The 18,303-nt window shown below is 41.1% G+C and overlaps 1 protein-coding gene across 2 annotated transcripts; it reads right to left on the bottom strand.

Moving 5' to 3' along the window:
* Positions 1-1,303: 1,303 nt before the first annotated feature.
* Positions 1,304-18,286, bottom strand: LOC145491452 (NACHT domain- and WD repeat-containing protein 1-like). 2 transcript variants are annotated; one of them, XM_081470688.1, is made up of 11 exons: positions 18,111-18,286; positions 16,480-16,590; positions 15,124-15,326; positions 11,617-11,757; positions 10,641-10,863; positions 6,740-8,308; positions 5,673-5,970; positions 4,444-5,054; positions 3,891-4,136; positions 3,209-3,408; positions 1,304-2,631 (listed from the first exon to the last, which is right to left on the bottom strand). In XM_081470688.1, the coding sequence occupies exons 2-11, from the start codon at positions 16,577-16,579 to the stop codon at positions 1,312-1,314; spliced, it is 4,911 nt and encodes a 1,636-aa protein (XP_081326814.1). In that variant the 5' UTR covers positions 16,580-16,590; positions 18,111-18,286; the 3' UTR covers positions 1,304-1,311. The 2 variants fall into 2 exon arrangements, with proteins under 2 accessions (XP_081326814.1, XP_081326815.1); XM_081470689.1 differs by lacking the exon at positions 18,111-18,286 and having other exon boundaries at positions 16,480-18,100.
* Positions 18,287-18,303: the final 17 nt, after the last annotated feature.

The following is an 18,303-nucleotide window of genomic DNA, read 5'->3' as shown; positions in this document are numbered from 1 at the left end:
CTCGCACTAATGGTGTGGTTGTACCAATTGTTGAAAGCACTCATATTCAGAGAGGCATGAATAAGGTTGTTATAATATAAATGTACGTCGGTATAAATTGGCGTTATTTTTAAGCTGCACGAAGTCCTTATCTCTTATTTTAATGCTATTGCACGAGCTATTGCACGAGAGCTGCAGAAATTAGTTTAACTCAGCGGTTCATAATGACATGTAACCACATTATCACCGCCAAACTCTTTGGCCTGAACAAAACCTTGTATAATTTCTTGTCTAAAAACTTTTGGTTAAAGGAGCTCTTACCACGGATGCCGGGTAGATGTAAATGCGTTAGCCTGAATATTCCAAGTTTGTCCCGTGCAATCTGTCTCAATCATAACCATCCTTGTTCCCTTTTGTTCTGTTTTTGCTATAGTGTTACCAACGACTACTGTTTGGAGTTCCTCGATACCACACACACACAAGTTCTCAGGTGAAATAAGAGACTGAATTCAACAAAAATTAAGTAGAAATTGTGTTGATTTATAAAAGAAATTGTGTCAATCGCGTTCAGAAATGGACGCGTTGTCATTTCCACTCTCGTGTGAGGCAACGTCCACACTACGCCGGAGTTTGCCCTTCGTTGGCACTAATCGCGTACCAGCAGTTAGTTAGGTTGGACCTAAACCTAATAAAAGGTCTCTAAGAAGACCATACGCCGGTAATCGGATTTTATTGTAAAATAGAACTTTGGATTTAAAAAAAATGCAGCTGATTTAGTTTTCAGCATGTAAATCCGAAGTAATTTTTGCAGTCTGTTATTATGCTACTTTTGTTAACAAATTCCTGCTAACAATCTTGTGCCAAAAGAATACTTAAAACACCTTTATGCAGTTTAAAAAGCAAAAACGGTACTTGTAGAACTGTTTGAAATACTTAGTTTAAATTGAAGCAAAATATTTTGCTGATAAAATTCAATCTCGAATGAATCATTTCATCAGAAGAGCTTTTTCCCTTGATATCCATTAACCAGTTTGTTTAGTAGTCTATCTCCGATTTTTTTTCTTATCTCCGATTTTTTTTCTTAGGTTATTTTTTAGAACATTTTCAATTCGATATCCAATTTTTATGAGAACGCTATTACCTTTTTAAGCTTTTTAATTTTTTAAACATTTCAGCGTATCTTTTAAAGTAGTTAGTTTTTTATAGATATATATTATTTATACATGCTCTTTTTATTTTACGTTATACAGGGCCCCCGTTGATACCAGTCCTGCGACTGAAGGGGTCACCCTGTTTAAATATTGATTATTATTATTATTATTAGTCTTTTAGTCAAAACACAGTGCATTTTTGGCAGCACCTACAGCAGCGATAACTGGCACAACAACCACTTTGTGTAGGTGTTGCTTTGGCAGCAGAGCTTTCTACATTCTGGGGAGTAGAATTCTTAATTGATGAGAAACTTTCCTCGGTTTCCTTGTTGGAGATAGGAAGTTTCAGAATGGACACTGTCCCAGATTTGGTGACCAGAATCACCGAATAACCGTCATCAGCCCGGTGGACGTCAAAGTACTTGACTTGGAACTGAAAATCAAAAGAGTCGACGAGCTCTCCACTTTGAATGTTCCACAGTTTTATGGTCCCGTCACGTGAGCTTGTGACCATCATGTTATTTGGAAGGACCTTGAGGCGCATGACTGCGTGGGTGTGACCGGTGAACTTGCGAGCGCAGTTCCCATCCTTTAGGTTCCATAGCAGGAGTTGGTCCTTTCCTTCATGAGAACCAGCAATCGCAAACTGGTTGTCAACGGTTATTCCTATACATTTTATCGAGTCGTTGTGTCCTTTTAAAGTGAACAGGCAGTCGCCTTTTTCAATATTCCAGATTTTAAGTGTGAAGTCTCCCGAGCCCGACACTATAGTTTTATTGTCGCTAGTTGATGCCAGGCATTCAACAACTCCAGTGTGTCCTTCAAATATCCTCTCGCAGCTCTTCGTCTGCAGGCTCCACAGTCGAACAGTTTTATCTTTAGAACCTGAGATCGCAAAATTTTCTCCCTTCATAAGAGACATGCAGACAGCTGCATCGGTATGGCCAACAAGCTGTACTGCCTGACCTTCGTGAATATGGTACAACCCAACTGTCTTGTCATTTGATGCAGAGACAATAAAATTGTCATCTTTAGAGACTTGCAGCGACATTACACTACCTTGGTGAGCTTTAACAGTCTTCTGCACCTCCAAACTGTCGCAATTCCACATGGTAATGTCGCCATTGTGTGAACCAGTTACCACTTGGGGGGATCTATGCATGGCAGCAATGTACGCAATTGAGCCAGGGCTACTTTTGACGCATTTCGCGCTAGCGATGTCCCACAGTTTCAAAGAATCGCTTTTTGATCCAGAGAGGCCCCAGCGCCCGTCCGTTGTTATGGCGACACAATTAGGCTGTGTAGCATGATGGAGGATGTGATCACTCGGTGTTGAGATGCTCTGAGCATGCTCATTTCCAGTGGCGTTCCAGAGCTTGACGTTTTTGTCATTTGAACCAGAAATGATCGTTTTGCAATCTGTTGTTATGGAAACGCAAGAGATCCACGATGAGTGGCCAATTAAGGTCTGCTGACATTGACCTGTGACTGGATCCCAGACCTTTGGAGACAAAATTGGATAAGGACTATTAAATGAAAGTAAAAAGGAATTTATTTAAGACCTTCACATGGCTCATCGTCAGCTGTTCGAAATCTCATTCATTTTGGGAGAATTAATTAAGACCCGTAAACCAGGCGAGAACCAACCATCTATGTCATTGCCAGGACGTGATAGATCACCGGCATTGCTGTTGTGTGGCGCTCACTAAAACATCTGCACCAGCCTTTCTTCTCGAAAGTAAAAAGTCACCGGAAAACTCTCTCACCAGAAGGGTGCCAATGGTTTCGCTTGTAATTGTAAATGTTCGACAGCTGTTGTTTCAAACTGGCTTTCATTTCATGATCGTATTCTGTCAATGTAACTTCTCTCGTTTTGTTTTGTAGATCAAAAGAGCTGTAGAATGGGAACATCACATATAGATGTCTATGGTACATGAAATGAGGGGAAACCAGAATTCGAGCAGGTTAAAATTAGTATTACTTCAAATTCTGGCACACCATTCCGGGAAATGGATGCCTAAGTGAAAAAAAAAAACTGACAGTGGAAAAATAGCCAAGAAATTGTAAAAAGGACTCACTTTTAACATGTCATCTTTTGAGGCAGACACAATAAGACTGTCGTTTGAGGCAACGGCAACGCGCCAAATAAGGTCTGTGTGACCTTTTAGAGTCACGCAGCATTGAAGAGAGATGAGGTCCCAGATCTTCAGTGACTGGTCTTTTGATCCAGACACAATTCTTCGACCGTCATTCAAAGCCGCCAAACATTTGATCAGACCTGTAAATAGACATAATGTAGCTTCCCTTACTCCTTCATGATGTTTTGCATTCAAATAGAAAAGTAAAGTTACAGGGAATAGCGCAAAAATTACAACACATGCAGGATATTGTAACTTGTCTAACTTAAGTCAAGGTGCATCGACCGTTGGTTTCCGCGGAACATCTTTCTGTTTATCATTGAATTTCTTTTCAGGCGTATAGCTAAACACATGAACAAGCTGTGAAAGCCTAGCACTGATTTTAACACAGACATAACCTCTATCACTGGTCTTTGGATCCACAACAAAAAAATCATGGTATCTTTTGGCAAACCTTCATTCAAGAACTCGAAGATCCGGACTATTCTTCTCTCCAAAACCTTGCGCGGACTCCGCAAGTTGTCACGTCAGCATCACGCGTTAAGGATACGTCATGTTCCTAAGAATCTCCCCTTACAAAGCGACACGTGCTTAGTTTAGTTTAAGACAGAGTGGTGCTTACCTCCATGGCCTTTGAGTGTAGCACAGTTCTTTGTCTTTAGATGCCAGGCTTTCACAGTCTTGTCTTCCGAGCCTGATATCACACTCTCGCCGTCTCGTGTCAATTCCAGGCACAGAACAGAACTAGCATGGCCCTCGTACACAGCTTGGCATTCTTCCGTAGTTAGCGACCACACGCGGACCGTGCTGTCCTTAGAGCCGGTGATTACGTCACCGCTCGGAGATACAACGACGGCATTGATTGGTCCTAAGTAGTTTTAAGACAAAGATAAGTAAGTTCAATTTAATTTCGAATGCTTAGGATAGTCTTAATTAAATTTAGACCTTCAAGACGAATTACAATTTGTTGTAGTTATGTGTAGCAGTAAAAAAGGATGTAGTAGCTGTGCAGATGAAGACGGAATTACAACGTAGTAAAACTTGGATAAAGTCAGAGGCTCGCATAGTTTGGCTCGGACGTCAGACCGTATTTCTCCGTTTGCAAAATCATCATAAAATTGGATCTTATAGGACTTTTTTTCCAGTATTAAGTACTACTTTTAGTGCAAGTTTACCTTCGTGCCCACTCAGTGTTTTCTCTTTTTCTCCGCTTACTGTGTGCCACACCCGAGCGACACCATCTTCTCCGCCAGTCACAACACGAGCCCCATCAGAAGTAGTGGCCAAGCACGTGACCACCCCATCATTGTCAAACCGCTGTACGACTTCTCCAGAATCGATGTCCCACACTCCTACGCTTGACTTGGCGGAACCAATGACGTAATCGTCATCTGGCGTCAAAGCAAGACAGCTGGGTCCCATGTCGGCCATCTTCAGCGTGTGCAGGCAGTCCAAATTAGTCCTGTTCCACACGTTAATGCGAGAGTCTTCGCCCGATGTGACAATGAATTTATCATCATTTGTGACTGCGATCTCGTTGACTCGCTGCTCGTGCCCTCGAAGATTGGTTTTCAGCGGTCCGCCAGCAGAGATTAGACAAGCTGATTGAGGAATAAAGAGAGGAGATTGCTGGGCATAACAGCATCGATAGCACTGTGTAATGAGGTCGTCAATCCGTGGAAACTGCTCCCTGAAGGCGAGAAGTCTTCCCAGGAGTTGAGTGGCCAGGCAGTCCACATCATGTTTGATGTTACTCGAAGCGAGGATGAGAGTGTCGCAGATCAGCCTTGTCATAATGATAATAATGCTGCTATTAATTTCAAAGAATAACCCTAATCAACCCTTCCCACGCTTCTTGAATGAGTCAGCAAAGAAGCCTGAAAAACTTGAATGCAGTAGTGTACTACCGGAAAGATCGACATGTACTTGAACCATAACATTATAGCCGTCTTTAACAGGTTCTCAAAATAAGAAAATCTCTAAGTACAGATGTGAGCGTTTTTATCAGGGTAGTCGTAAGGCGGCTACACTGTACTTTGGGAAGAGGTCAGTTCCTCTTCCATTTGTGTCCGTCAAAAGAATAAAATAGATAGGATTAGACGCATGTAACCCTTTTTGCTATGGATTGGAATCCCCGACCTTAGAATTTTTCACTTCAGGCATTCAGCTTTTTTTTATATTATTGCTGAGAGTGTGCTGGGAACTTAACATACAACTGTAACGCCTCCTGTTGATGATTTCCTACATTTATGTCTGCTTCCAATATAACCAATTTAATTGTACAGTAGGGAGAAATTAAAAGGTGATCACTTCTTGAACGTGACGCGAAATTAAAAGTCTTCTGCGCCTGATCATGTAGTAAACATATATAAAACATATTTGTAATGTTCAAACCATGACGCACCTCACATCCAGATCTGGTCTCACTTCCAGAGCAAGAGAGTAGTCCTCTAAAACTTCATTTAAAGACTGGCCGCGAACTTTCCCGTAGATCCACTCGAAATTAAATAGTACCTTCCTGGCCAGTCTGTCGGCGTGCCCGGAGTGAATAAGGTGAAACGGCATCTCGCTGAGCTTCCTCAAGTTAAATACACGCTTACTGAACATCAGAGGCTGACTGGAAACTTGTCGGTCTGCGTCTGCTAGCGTTTTCTTTCGACGAGTTAGAGTGATGTGCTTCTTGCGTCCTCCACCCCATTTGCCTGCAAACCAACAAAAACAACCTTGGTGAATGGTATGAAACCAGGAGTATCTGTGGTAACTGTAGCGTGATCTTGCTAGTACCAGCAGAACTCAGAAAGACTTGTCAATGACGACCTTTGCGCATCGCACTAATCGAGTACATTATGACAAACATTGACCGATCAGGTATCTACTTAACCCTTTTCCCCTCACTTCTGAAGACTGGGTTCAATACCAACAACAGTTGTTCTCAGCAGAAGATCACAGTAGTCGAATTGAGAAGAAATTATATATGAGATATTCTAAATTTATACCAGAAAATCAAATGGCTCGATCATTCCACATCATGTTAAAGACAGAATCTCAATCGATGGGTAGAGTCGAAGCAGCAGAAGATACCCGGTCCAGACCTTGCGTTTCTTATCAGACAAGAATACGTCGACTGAGCACGCCAGCTTTTCACAGTGAGACGTTATATTGCTAAGCAGTGGTTTTCACGAATTAATGGCCAGCAGCCGCAAACAATTCTTGGAAGAGATCCTACTCCAAAAAGTGTCTTATTCTACAGATGCCTTTGATCTCTTTGTGAAAATTTGAATGAATGAATAAAGTAAGCTGAACAGTTATGTGCGTTAATGTCATAATTTATCCCTTCCAGTACAATTAACAACAACTAGCTTTGTTTTCATGACTACAAATACATACGGTGTTACAAAGTGTTTTGAAGACACCAATAAAGTGAACATGAGCTGCTTTTGGCCTAAAAGGGTTAAAACATCTATACCCTACCTTGAAAATATTCGGAGAGTAAAGAATGCCTGGACCGCTTTTCATTGGGATCTGAAAAGTACTGTGTTTGCGCAGCCTCCCAGAATTGACGGTGATACCAGGCAATTACGGTCTTCCCATTCGCCTGTCGCTCGGCCAGGAACTCGTCTATGTCATGCCGAATACGTGCCCACAGTAAGTTAGGCAAGCGAACGACACCCTCAACTGGAGGATCCCAATACTGGTACACGTCGTCGATGACGTCATCGTCAAGTGATAGGGCATCTTCGAGCTCGTTTTCTGTGAGGCCATTTCTACCAGCGGTGATATAGCCGAGAGCACGGGATGTAAGTGTTTTCCCATGCTTTCGTTCCAAGCGTTGGAACAGGAGGCGTATAGCTTGGGGAACGTCACTTCCAAGGTCGAGCCCACGGACATTTGTGTAGGACTCCCATCTCGATGCTTCCGTGAATATCAGCTTTAGAAACAATGGCTGGGGGCATTGAGTGAATCTAGATAAAACCAGTTCGAATTGTTCCTCTGTCAAGGTTCGTCCGAGTCCTTCAAGCCAAGCGTCTAAAATTTCCTTTCCCATCTCAATGGTCAGCATGGGTACTTCAATGTACGCGCTCTCGATTGGAAGACTTCGGCGTAAATTCGTCAGAATATCGTGATAATTCGGTAACACCGAAATGGCAATCTTGATAAACGGTGGACATTTTTTAGGAAGCCAGTTCATTAGGTGTGCATTGTTAGTTGGGGATAATTGGTCCACCGAATCCAAAATAATGACTAATGGTCTCACATTGCTGACAGGCAAACTGGCAATCAGGGCGTGGAAAAATCGAAGTAGTTGAGAATAGTCCCCCAGAATGTCAGCTTTTGGTGCATCCATGCTGTATACTTCACATATCTGAAGGCAAATGCTGGCAATTGTCGATCGAATCGATGAACTCTCGGGGGAGGTACCGAGGAAACGAGAGATACACACGGTACCATCTCCGAGCCATTGTCTTGCTGACTTGGCAACAACAGCCATTATGGAAGTTTTGCCGGAGCCTGACGAGCCATAAATGATCATCGGCTCTGACCTATTGAAATCTTTTAGGAAAGTTTGTATCTTCTCTAAAATGTCTTCACGACCACGAAATGCTTCGCACTTGTCTTGGCAAAACCATAAATGGTGAAGAACTTCTTTATACAGACTGCTTTCCTTCGCCTTTTCTTTCACAGTATGCTGCAAGCTTTTGTCAATCAATCTCTGCACGTCCGACTCGAACTTGTGGCAGAAATTGTTCAAGTATTCTTCGTGCAATCTGTCGGACACGTTTATTCCCCCATCGCTCCACGGGATCTCAAAGCGGGTGATGTTGTTTTCCCCAAGACTCTGAAGCACACGGTCACGTTTCAGTTTGCTCAATAGGTCTTGGGCTTCCATGTCGTGTTTTCCTTGAGAAATGTCGGTAAAATGTCGGGAGTTTTTGTCGCTGAGTTTTACTTCGATGTCCGAGATGTGACGTATGTAGCAGAGGGATTGGGCGCCAGGATTTGGAGAGCCAAGAATACCATGCTCAACTTCTTCCTCAGTCACTAAAAATAAAGCAAAACATCATGTCACATGTGTGAGTAGGTTTGTTTTAAAGGATCACTCTTAAGGCTAGCCGCTATAACAAGACTTTTGCACTGCTAGACATTCAGGCAGGTTTCCTCAAAATGAAAATAGGGTTCTTTTTGTTTCATAAAACCATGAGCAAACACTCCTTGAAAATATTTAGCCAGCAGTCCCTCGACATTGTTGACATTACGATTCAGCCGACGAGCCCGACAAACTCCAGAAAAGTGGAAGTTTAGGTATTTTCTGAAATATCAAACATTGCATAAGTACTCGTGACTATTAAAAATGTATGTAACCGAACTCAAACAAGCGACTATAGAAAATAAACAACAATCTTAACGTTATGAAGACATAATAGATCATCGCAGTTATATACACAACTTAGGCACCTGCCCAAGTTTTGTATATAACTGCGATGATCAATCATGTCTTCATATCTTTCTCCGCAGTTCAGATATACGATCTTTCATGTATTCACTTGCAATCTTAAAGTGCACCTAACCCCCAAAATTTTTTTTCGCTAGAACGAATCTACTTATTATTTGAAATAGTTCTGCGAAAAAATTTTTGGATTCCGTTAAATCCTCGATTTTCTGTGCCACGACGAAATCTCGAAAATAGCTCCAAAACACCGCCATTTTGTTTCACGACCGAGTTTGAGGAGAATGGGTCCAGCGGCTCTTGTGACGTCTACCCAGGAAGGTTGGATATCTCATTTCGTCTCATTTCCTTCAGGATGGTGCAATACACATTCGAAAAGTGCGCAGAAACGCCTTCCAGAGGCGCTATCGGCTGTTGCAGCAATATTCCAGATTTAAAGAAAGATATACTGTACAATTTACTGACGATGATCGGCTAATGGTGCAATAAAGACGTAAACGATGGTTGATTTTGTCGAACCGAAACAAGCGAACTGAATCTGTGAGAACCATTGAAGAACTCTCACTGGAATTTGTTCCGCAGACTTTCGAACGCTATTTTCATAAATTTTCTGCTTAAAGCTAACCAGCAATTTGTAGAAATACCACCGACAACCTATATCTTCCAATCCCGCAGTATTTATAACATAACCGGCAACGTTGTGTGATCCGGTCATGATCAAGAAGCGTTATACTGATATGTAAATAGATCGCAACTGTACGCCGCTAACCAACACTTATTTCTCTTTCGATTTAGATGAAAGTTGAAGATTAATCCTCTAGAATTACATGATAACAAAATTGTTAGACTCACAGAGTTTTTCGAAGGTTTGGAAATCAGCAGTGTGACAAAGATTCTGTGCAATAGCGTCGAAAATATGACCGCGTAACATTATCTGCGGACCGCTTAGGGAACACACCCTTTTCGCTTATCCGACGAATTTCACTGCAAACTTTGAGAACAATTTACATTGGTTATTTGGAGTTACGACTTAAAACGTGTGACAATGTGAAATCGGTAATTGCATGAAATGTTTCCTTCCGCCTTGCTTCCCGCAGCTTCAAAAATACAGCTCCAAACAATACGATTTTCAATCGATCGAAGCCAATGTTTTGGAGGTCATCAAGTCTCGAAAACTGCAACACGTACGTCGCTCTTATAAACATGAAGCATTCAACTGAAAGTAAAACACAAACTGGATTTAACAGAATCTTGACAAAATACATTCTCGGTAAGGACAAATGTAAACGGGCTATAAACACGCGTGGGAATCTTATGTTTAGTTGACGAAATTACCATCCAAAGCAGTCCTTGAGTTTTCTTTCCTGCTGTTCGTTTGCCTGCTCCTCCACTTCGTATCTAGCTTTCCATTCCTAATATACAAGCAGCTCGTCCGCAAAGACGTCTTCCCCGTCGTCGCTTGAAATATTGTAAATTGCTCTCAAAGCTCTAAGCAGTGAGTTCAGAGTTGTCGAACGTGCTCGATCGAAGTTTATTTCGGAGCCTTCGGAATCGAAACTTAACTCTGACTCCAGTGACGAAAAAGAAATGATTCTGAGACAAAACTTGGACGTTTTAGTCCCAAAATACATCGGTACGATTAGTTTTGCATTCTATTTTCTCGAGCAAATACAGTGAGTTGACTGAGGCGCTATTGTGTTTGGTTCCTAGGTAGACGTCATCAGGTACCGCCGCCCCAGACTCCCTAAAACGCGGTCGTGAAACACTTAATCGCGACTTTGAAAGGGCATAGAAAATCGAGGATTCAACCAAATTCAAAAATTTCTTCGCCCAAATGCTTCAAATAAAGTCTAGATTTGTTTTAGCGAAAAAAAAATTTGGGGGTTAGGTGCACTTTAACGTTAACAACACTCTTTCTGCTCAAACCTGAGGAAAAATACTTGTGTGCTTGCTCTAATGTAATCTTGCACTGTTCAGTAGCGATCTTCGCTGTCCTCTTGAAAATTCTTTGGAATGACTGGAAGATCTGCCACCACTGTTCTCTTTCTTGTTTGTTTAACTCTCTTTTGTCCTCACTTAAATCATTGTAGTGAGGAAAACGGTATGTTACCGGCTGAAGAACGTATTCCGCCGGGATGGCGTTCGTGTCCTAAAAGATAAGTGCAATATGTCGTTTGCAAAAAATGGCCACGCGAGGGATAGCTTCGGTAAATTATCTGTTCGGGATGCCTTTAATTCCTTCAGCTTTTCTTAAGATGATTGTCACCTCGAGATTTAGTGATATGAGAAGTTTAATTCCTGTTGCATTCGGCTTGGTTAATTACAAAGTACCAGAAAAGACAGAAAAGGTCAGCTTTGATTGTCGGAAAGTGATGCCGATACTTCAATTCAACAACAATTGTAGTTTTTTGGACCATAATTTATTCCACAAGTCCAACCAGTTTTCACAAAGCCAAAATTCTACCCGACCAAACCCGTGTGCTTACATCCGGGTTACAAAGTTTCTTACTCAGTACTTCATATAATGTCCACGTAATGTCAAATCCGATTAAAGATGGAAAACTACAGTTCTGCGGCGGTAACAGAAGGCCAATAAGAATTTGGGCAATGGATAGAGAAGCCCTTATAAATTCGAGAAGACTCAAGTTCCCCTGAGTAATTAATGACCGAACAGGCAAAGATTTTATAGCGTAACCTAAAATTAACCTACAGAGCTTTAAGAGCACTCCAGATAGCCCAAAACAGCGTTTTGAAACATTCGAGAGGAAACGGTCAAAGTTGGTTTTATTTTGTCCAGGTTCATTTATAGTCCCTGCACCCGTTCCCTGATTAAGAGGGTTCACAAGCAAAGGGGGAGAAAGGGATAAACTTGAGCAAAATGCGTTTGTTTAAGTCACTTCACCTTCCAGAACCATTCTTTGAGTAAAGCGATATGTTCAGGTTGATCGTAGGTTTCTTGAGCCACTTCTAACAACATCTCAAACTCTGTTGCTTTGATTTTGTACGGAAACGGACGGTAGCCATACTTATCTCCCAGAAGACACTAAATGAAATCAAATTTGTTGGAATTAACTCTTGTAAAGAGAGTAACGTTAAGGAATATAAAGGGAAAAAACATGCTTACGGATTTCAAGTGCATTTAGAAACTTACAAATGAAACCACGCCAAATTCAATACTCATTTATCAAGTCAGTACAGCAGCGAAGCTTGCTTGATTACTACTAAACCGTAAGGCCCTGACTCCAAAAGACATTGCAATTCTCCTTTCTATCACCATGATTTTCTTTGAAATTTTGTTTTGAGAATTTAGTAGAACATCAAGATAATAACCCCTAGCAGGAGCCATAATCGGGGACGGGGACCGTAAGCGCGCGCCGTGTCTAGTATTGGGTTTCAGAACAAGTTGCGCCATCGCCTGCAGCACACGCGCGTACATGCTGCGAGGATTTTTGCGGATGTCGCGCGGGGGAAATGGCGTCTGAAATTCCCGAAATTTTTCATGTTTTTGGCCCACAACTCAACGCGTTTACGTCCGTTGGAATTTTGCTTAAGTATTTTCGTCGTAAGCTGCTCCAGTTTGAGTGAAGTAAGACAATGTCGAATTTAGGTATGTTCCGCTGTAAGCTTATATATATCGCTGACCAAGTTGTGTTCCGACAGATGCTTCTTTTACATGAGCTGTGCATTACTCCACTTTAAATTTCACATATGTTGAAGATTAACAACTTTCCATTACACAGCAAAAAACTAGCTGGATATATTTAGATATAGCAGAGCTTCAGGACTTCATAGTTTTCTAGCTCCTCTTGCCACACGCTTGCGAGGAATTTGACAGTCTATCGCGACCGAAAAGTAAAACAAAATAATTGCTAGTTTGAGTTTCGCTTGAATTGTAAGCAACGCTTGATGTTTCATCAAGGCCCGATAACTTTAAGTCCGTAGATACTGCTCAGTTTTGTTCGTGCAAAAATCCAGTAAATTCTATGTTCAGATACGAGTGGCTCACGAGTTTCCAATCGTTTTGCTTACAAAATTGCTTCAGGCGTCGGTTAACAGCTTTGACTGCATCACCGTAGGCATCGTTCCTTGTTGTTAGTTCAGATACGATTATCTCTGCCTCACACGCACCCTCAATTTCTAAACAACAGTCGGGCTTTCGCTCATTGCATTCAACTGTTACTGCTCTATTAGAAGCTACCGATAGTTGGGCGTTTAATATCGATCGCGGAAATGTTAATGCTGTAGTTTTTCTCGATTTAAAAAAAGCGTTCGACACTGTTGATCATGAAATTCTTTTAACTAAAATGAATCTTTACGGAGTTCAAGGAATAGCTCTTGACTGGTTCAACTCATATTTAACTAACCGTACACAACGATGTCTTGTTAATGGTTCTCTTTCTCAAACCTGTTCGCTAAAATGTAGGGTACCTCAAGGAACAATCCTAGGTCCCCTAGTATTTCTTATTTATATTAACGAATTGCCCAACTGCTTATCATCATGTCCGCCTAGGATGTATGCTGATGACACCCACATCACAATGATATGCGGGAGCTGATCTGAGCTCTATACAGTCTAATCTAAATCACGATCTAAGTAATTTAAACAAATGGCTTACTTCTAACAAACTTACTTTAAACGCGACTAAAACTGAATTTAGGTTGATTGGTTCCAGACAAAGATTGAGTACCCTTCCAGATACACTTGAGCTCTCAATTAATAATGTTCCAATAAATCGTGTCTCCTCGGTCAAATCGCTCGGTGTGTTGATCGACGAAAACCTAACTTGGCAAACCCATATTGATAAATTGTCTAAAAAGATTGCATCTGAGATTGGTGCCATAAAACGAGTTAGGCCTTTTGTTCCACCAGCTACACTGCTTTGTATATACAGTGCTCTAATTCAACCTCATTTTGACTACTGCAATCTTGTCTGGAGTAATTGCGGTAAAACTTTGTCGGACAGGCTACAAAAGCTTCAGAACCGCGCCGCTCGCGTGTTAACTTCCTCTAGTTATGTTACTGATGCCAAAGGTCTAATACGACAACTGGGTTGGAAAGATTTGTGTACTCAGCGTCAAATTCAGAAAGCCTTAATGGCACATAAATCTTTAAATGGCTTGGTTCCTGAATAACAATCGTCTAAATTTCTAAAACGTAGTGGAATGCGCTATTCTTTAGGGGATTCCGAAAACAAACTGGTTGTACCTCATCCACCATAGTTAGTAACTACTAACTATGCATCCACGAACTAACTATATGAAAAATAGCTTTAGTTACAGCGGTGCAACTCTCTGGAACAGCCTACCCTGCAATCTCAGGATGATAAAATCCTTTGATCAATTTAAAAGCAAAGTTAGACACGGCATTCATGGAAAACAGGATTAGTTTAATATTTAAATTAGGATTTACTACTTCAATTTTTATTAATTAGTATTTAGCGTGGACTGTTTATTAGTAGTTTATTAGTATTAATTTTAAATATTAGTATTACCTGATGATTTTTAACCGTGTATAAAGAAATGTTAAATAAATAAAAATAAATAAATAAATGAATGTTGTCGATGAATGAGAGCGCCCGCCGATGCGTGTTTTGTACAGTCAGTAAACATGACAAATTGTACTTCCACCGCACTTTCGTGTGAAAGCGTACATCGAACTCAAACAACTCTATAGTTTTTAAATGTGTTTAAGATTGATAAATGTTTGAGAACATATTAAAAGCTAAGCTGAAAATATGTGAATAAAGCAGAAATAATCAGCAATGTTACGATGACGCTTTCTTTAATCAACTTCGAATAACAATTTCGATTTTGTTGATCGAGTTATCAAAACATGCTCTTTGTCTATTTTCATTTTGCTTATGTTGAAGAAACACACATGATGTTAGTAGCCTTTTTTGCGTTCGTGAAATTTGTTACAGCATCTCAGCACAAAAGATAACGAAAGAAATCTTTGTCAAGATTTGTTGACAATTGAAAACACCGACTCGGACTTGAAAGTGCACCGGCGAACTGCATTATGCAAAAATGAGCTAATTGTACGCGTCATGATCAGATTTTCCTTTCAAAACTTTTGCAAACTTACCAAACAAGCAGAAACAATAAGAAACCGTCAAAACAGGTTTTGGTTATGATGAACCATTGTCTGAGAAACTCACAAATTAACTCGATACCAGAGTAGAGAGTTTTCTTGCTATATTCTTAAGTCCGGCAGAACAAACGCAAAAACATACGCGTAAGCTTACAACTAGCGTGAGCAGATCTCACTAGTCCACTAGTTGAGTGATACTAACAGTTATTATGAGATTCGTTTTTAACTTTACTCGCGAATAAACCGGCTAAAAACCTTTCTACACGCAACTGTGCGGTAGTAACTTCCATTCTTTAGATAGACAAAACATGACTGTACCACAAAGTTTGGACCAGGTGTAAGCCTCTGGCAGTTCTTAATCTCCTGCGTGCACAATTCGTTGGTTTTGTGGTCAGCGGTGGCTTCATCTCGCACACCCCACCTCATGTCAACTACTTGAAATTCCAATCCTCGCTGCTGACAGTAAGTCCGCAGGTTCGGATAAACATCCCGCATGAGACGATTCCTCTCCTCCGTGGTATCTGCAGGAATACAGACATTACAATAGACCATTTTGCTAATGCAATTACTTCCTAGTTCCATTCACTTGTGGGGGCTTCCCTTGTGGGATCAAATTTTGGCCCCACAAGGGACTGGAGCTAGCATTAGTAAAATGGTGTATTTACTTTGAGTATTGAGGTGAGTCGAGATAAAATGCTGTGGTGATTGCCTTCATTCTTCATTAACCAGGTAAGCCACCCCGAGGAGGTTCCCTTTAACATGTTTAATTAACAGTACAGATAACAATTGTTCCCACTAATTACTCCCGAAATTATCCCTTGCTTCCTTGAAATAAATGATCGTGTTCCCTTGTTCCCCAAAGCCCCTGGAAGGCCCTCACCTTTATCTGAACACGGCATTGGCGCGTTATCGAGACAATGCGTCCTTGCCAAATTTCGCTTTCATGCGATCTTGTTTGATTTATCTTTGCGAGGTTTCGGTTTTCTCAGATTCTCAACTGATTTTCTTTAAGTATTTGCTATAAATTCGAACTGAGGATCACGTTTTCATAGTTATAGTAATAACAGCAAGGTATTAATGTAAAAGATGCTGCAAGCGAATTATTTCTTCCAGACTCATTTAACGTATTTATGAACAGATCACTGTTTTGGCTCTTTTCCGGTTAATTCAAAATTTTTGTAGTGACTCAATAACAACAATAATAGCTCTATACACGTCTTATATGGGATTGCCATTAAATAATCCACATGGGGGCATGAAATGGAAAATAGAAAAAAGGAATAGAAAAAAAAGAGAGAAAAAATCCTGATCTAATGCACACCCTAGACTGCTGGTACATACATATCAAAATGCAACGTAAAATGGCACGTTTTGCAAACTGAAAATCACCTGACTATATATCAGAGGTCGCCAGAACTGAAGGCTCGATTACCGGCTGCTGTTCGGGAAAGGAGCTTGCGCTCCTCCCCAGAACTAATAATAATAATAATAATAGATTTGTATAGCGCCATATCCATGGCTCATGGCGCTTTACAGAACTCTTCTCTGGGAGAAATGTAGACCGAACTCGAGAAAGCGGCGGAAATCGAGCCTACCAGAACTGGTTTATGGCCTCCCAACAACGTCCAATATTGAATTTCACTGTCATTTTTGATGGTTGACAATAATAAATACCCGTGAATGTTGAGCTGGTGAATATCCGAACTATGTTTGATTCTTTTCGCGGTAGATCTGTGACATCTCCCGTGAGGACTCGTCTGATGTGATCCGCCATTCTTGGACGAACTACGGAAAAAAGAGAACAAAAATAAACATGAGCGAATGAATTACAATCTTTAAAGAGAAAGTAGCCTACGTAACAGGCGACCGAAGGGGAGGGAAAGTGGAAAAAACGAGCGCGCGAAGCGCGGAAGGATCGAGCGTGCCAAGTGCGTGATGGTAGTGCTCGATCCTCCCGCCCTTTCCCCCCCTTTCTACGGTCTTCCACGCAGGCTAAAGAGGAAGCCACATCAGCCCTCCAGAGAAAGAGTCAAAGCTTACGTTTGACTTCGTTTGGGCAATTTAATTGAATATAAGTTAAATCATACTGGGATGTCACGTTTTTCTATCACAGGGAATCTTATTTCAGTTCTGGCCCTATCTGAGTAGCGTTGCGTGACAGAGAGAGGGCCAGGACTGGACTAGAGGAATCTTGTTTTGTCAAAACTCTTCAAAACCACCTTTTAGTAGTCTATATCGCATGTTAACTTTTTGACCAGATCCAACAGCACTGTACATTACAGACGTCGAGAAAAACGATGGGGGTTCAAATTTCAATACACCTAGAGAGCGACATTTGTAATTTGGAATGCTTGGTTTGTTGATCTTTAAGTAAAAGTCAGGACCCGTGGAGGCATTATGATGTCAAACCGATGTGGATGATTGACGAACGTAAAGTGGGACAGAAAAGAGTGGTTCAAGTTTATCTGTGCAAGGAGAAAGAAGAAAAGACAGCTTGAAGTAAGGTTCGGAAAACCGAAATTTCATGAATGCAGCAAACTACGTAGACAAGATGGACTGTGTGACCGCGGGTGTGTGACTCATCTTCATGAGGGACTGAGCTGCCGCAAGGAACTGTGGTCAGTGTCAGCGGGCTTTAGCAGACAACGGGAATGTCGAGAAGGCGAACACGCAACCGAAGCAAACTGACTCCCGGGATTTCTGACTGAAGTAAAACTTTCGCATTGGAAGAACCTCGCTGAGGAAGTGAATGACTGACAACCACTGACCTTGCAACTAGACAAAGTGCCCCGATAAGTTCACCTAGTATCACCTTCTCCTTAATCGGCTCACTCGTTAGAAACCTCGAGATGGACATAAGATGGATCATGAATAAAATATTTCACGATCTTGTCAGTTATGTATTCTAAGTAACTATCAGCGTAACAACACTACTACAATCAAGAATGAATTTTTCCTCGTTCTTTGAATGGATTTATTTCCGGAGTCTTCACTTCACTTAATGTGTGGGGGTCAATAAATAAACGTTATTAACCCGTCAAAGCCTTAGCACCGACAAGCTAAAACCCTGATTAACTTTAAGAGCTTATTTCTTTCCCCTACCCATGGCGAATCAGGATTCGTGGTGATCCGATACTTGCGAAGCCTTGTGCGCCTAGCATTATCATGCCATAAAGCTATGATTGTCGACGAATAACTAAAAGATTTGTGGTCTGATCACTCAGAACAATTTGTAAGTTGTTTATAATGTCTGGTTATGTGTAGAAGGAATTATTCGTGAGTACTAGGTAAATCCAACGACTTACTTGCTTGTTTTTTGCACACCAATCTTGCTCAATCTACCCTTGCCGTGGAATAAGCGATTTTAAAACAGGAACTTGCTTCAAAAGTGATTGGGCCATCGCTTTTAAACTAACTTGTCAAGAGACGTGTGCAAATGTAAATTCGTTCAACCTCAGACTTATGTATGCTGTCAGACTTTGCATAACAAAAAGAACC

Source organism: Orbicella franksi, chromosome 6 (assembly GCF_964199315.1).
Source record: "Orbicella franksi chromosome 6, jaOrbFran1.1, whole genome shotgun sequence".
Taxonomy (NCBI): Eukaryota; Metazoa; Cnidaria; class Anthozoa; order Scleractinia; family Merulinidae; genus Orbicella; species Orbicella franksi.
This window is presented reverse-complemented; position numbering and strand designations above follow the sequence as displayed.

What these genes read in the sequence shown, in the direction of transcription:
- LOC145491452 (XM_081470688.1), bottom strand. Translation starts at nt 16,579, where the DNA reads ATGGCGGATCACATCAGACGAGTCCTCACGGGAGATGTCACAGATCTA. An exon ending in CACCTGGTCCAAACTTTGTG is followed by an intron (nt 11,758 to 15,123) that starts GTACAGTCATGT and finishes GATTTCATTTAG; the next exon opens with TGTCTTCTGGGAGATAAGTA. An exon ending in TACACTCAAAGGCCATGGAG is followed by an intron (nt 3,409 to 3,890) that starts GTAAGCACCACT and finishes GTCTATTTACAG; the next exon opens with GTCTGATCAAATGTTTGGCG.